Below are 1,139 nucleotides of genomic sequence, written 5' to 3'. Positions count from 1 at the left end.
TGGGGCCCCCAACGACAGCTCGAGGGTTTCTAGCCCCCTTGGGGGGCCCCCCACGTCTCCTGGGGGCCCCCCTCTCTCGATGAGGCCAGCTCCTTCTCTCCCCCTGCCGCAAACAAACCACCAGGGGCCCCCGGGGGGCCCCCCGGGGGCCCCCTGGGCTCGCTGGGGGGCCCCTCAGACAAACCCAAAGGCGGAGGCGGGGGGCCCCCATAAACTGCAGATCTACGAGGGGCACGTGAACGCTTGGGGATGTCGCTGAGCACAAACCCTAAACCCTAAACCCTAAACCCTTAACCCTAAACCCTAAACCCTAAACTCTAGCCGTGTGTTCTTACAGAAACCCTAAACCCTTGAGACAACCGACAGGCCCAGTTCTAATCCCGTGCAGAGCCAAACCCTAAACCCTCATAAACCCTAGTAAACCCTAAACCCTAACAAACCCTAAACCCTAATAAACCCTAAACCCTAATAAACCCTAGTACAGCACCGTACCCTTCTTGCGCAGCGAGAGTATCAAGCCTTCTTATGAGTGCATCTGTTCTGGCTGCAGCAATAGCATGGGGGCCCCCCCGGGGGCCCCCCTTGGGTCTTTTCGTACCCTCAACAAGCTTACGCATAGATCTCAGGAGGGGCCCCCTCAGAGCTACCGTCTCGGGCAGGGGCCCCGCAACCAGCCAGAGGCCCTTGCCCAGCGACCCGTCTTTATAAAGAGGTACTTTATAAGCACAAAGGCCCCCATCAGTACCAGGGGGGCCCCCCTTCAAGGTCTGGGGGCCCCCCAGGGGGCCCCCCAGGGGGGCCCCCAAGGGGGGCCCCGGGGGCCCCGCTGAAGAAAACCCGTCAGCGGGGCCCCCAGCCAGACCTGAAGCAGAAGAAAGGGTACCCGCAGGGCCTTCGTGGGGGGCCCCCTGGGGGCCCCCCCCACCCCGAGTAGACCGCGATGGACCCAGGGGGCTGCCCTGAGACCTCAGCACCAAACGCCCGCCACTTGGGGGCCCCTGAGGCCCTTCAGAATCCAGGGGGCCCCGGGGCCCCTGGGGCCCCGGGGGCCCCTGAACCACACGAGGCACTTGGGGCCCCGGGGGCCCCTGAGATTTCTGGGGGCCCTGGGGGCCCCGTGGCTCGAGGAGGCCCTGAGG

The 1,139-nt window shown here is 64.9% G+C and overlaps 1 protein-coding gene across 1 annotated transcript in view; it reads left to right on the top strand.

Annotated features, from left to right (window-relative positions):
- Positions 1 to 940: 940 nt before the first annotated feature.
- Positions 941 to 1,139, top strand: part of EMH_0066050 (uncharacterized protein) — a gene marked incomplete at both ends in the record, with an annotated part of 741 nt that continues 542 nt past the window's right edge. Inside the window, one exon of the mRNA XM_013498460.1 lies at positions 941 to 1,139. Coding sequence (XP_013353914.1) covers positions 941 to 1,139 — 199 coding nt within the window.

Source organism: Eimeria mitis, genomic scaffold (assembly GCF_000499745.2).
Source record: "Eimeria mitis Houghton genomic scaffold, Emh_scaff3437, whole genome shotgun sequence".
NCBI lineage: Eukaryota > Apicomplexa > Conoidasida > Eucoccidiorida > Eimeriidae > Eimeria > Eimeria mitis.
This window is presented reverse-complemented; position numbering and strand designations above follow the sequence as displayed.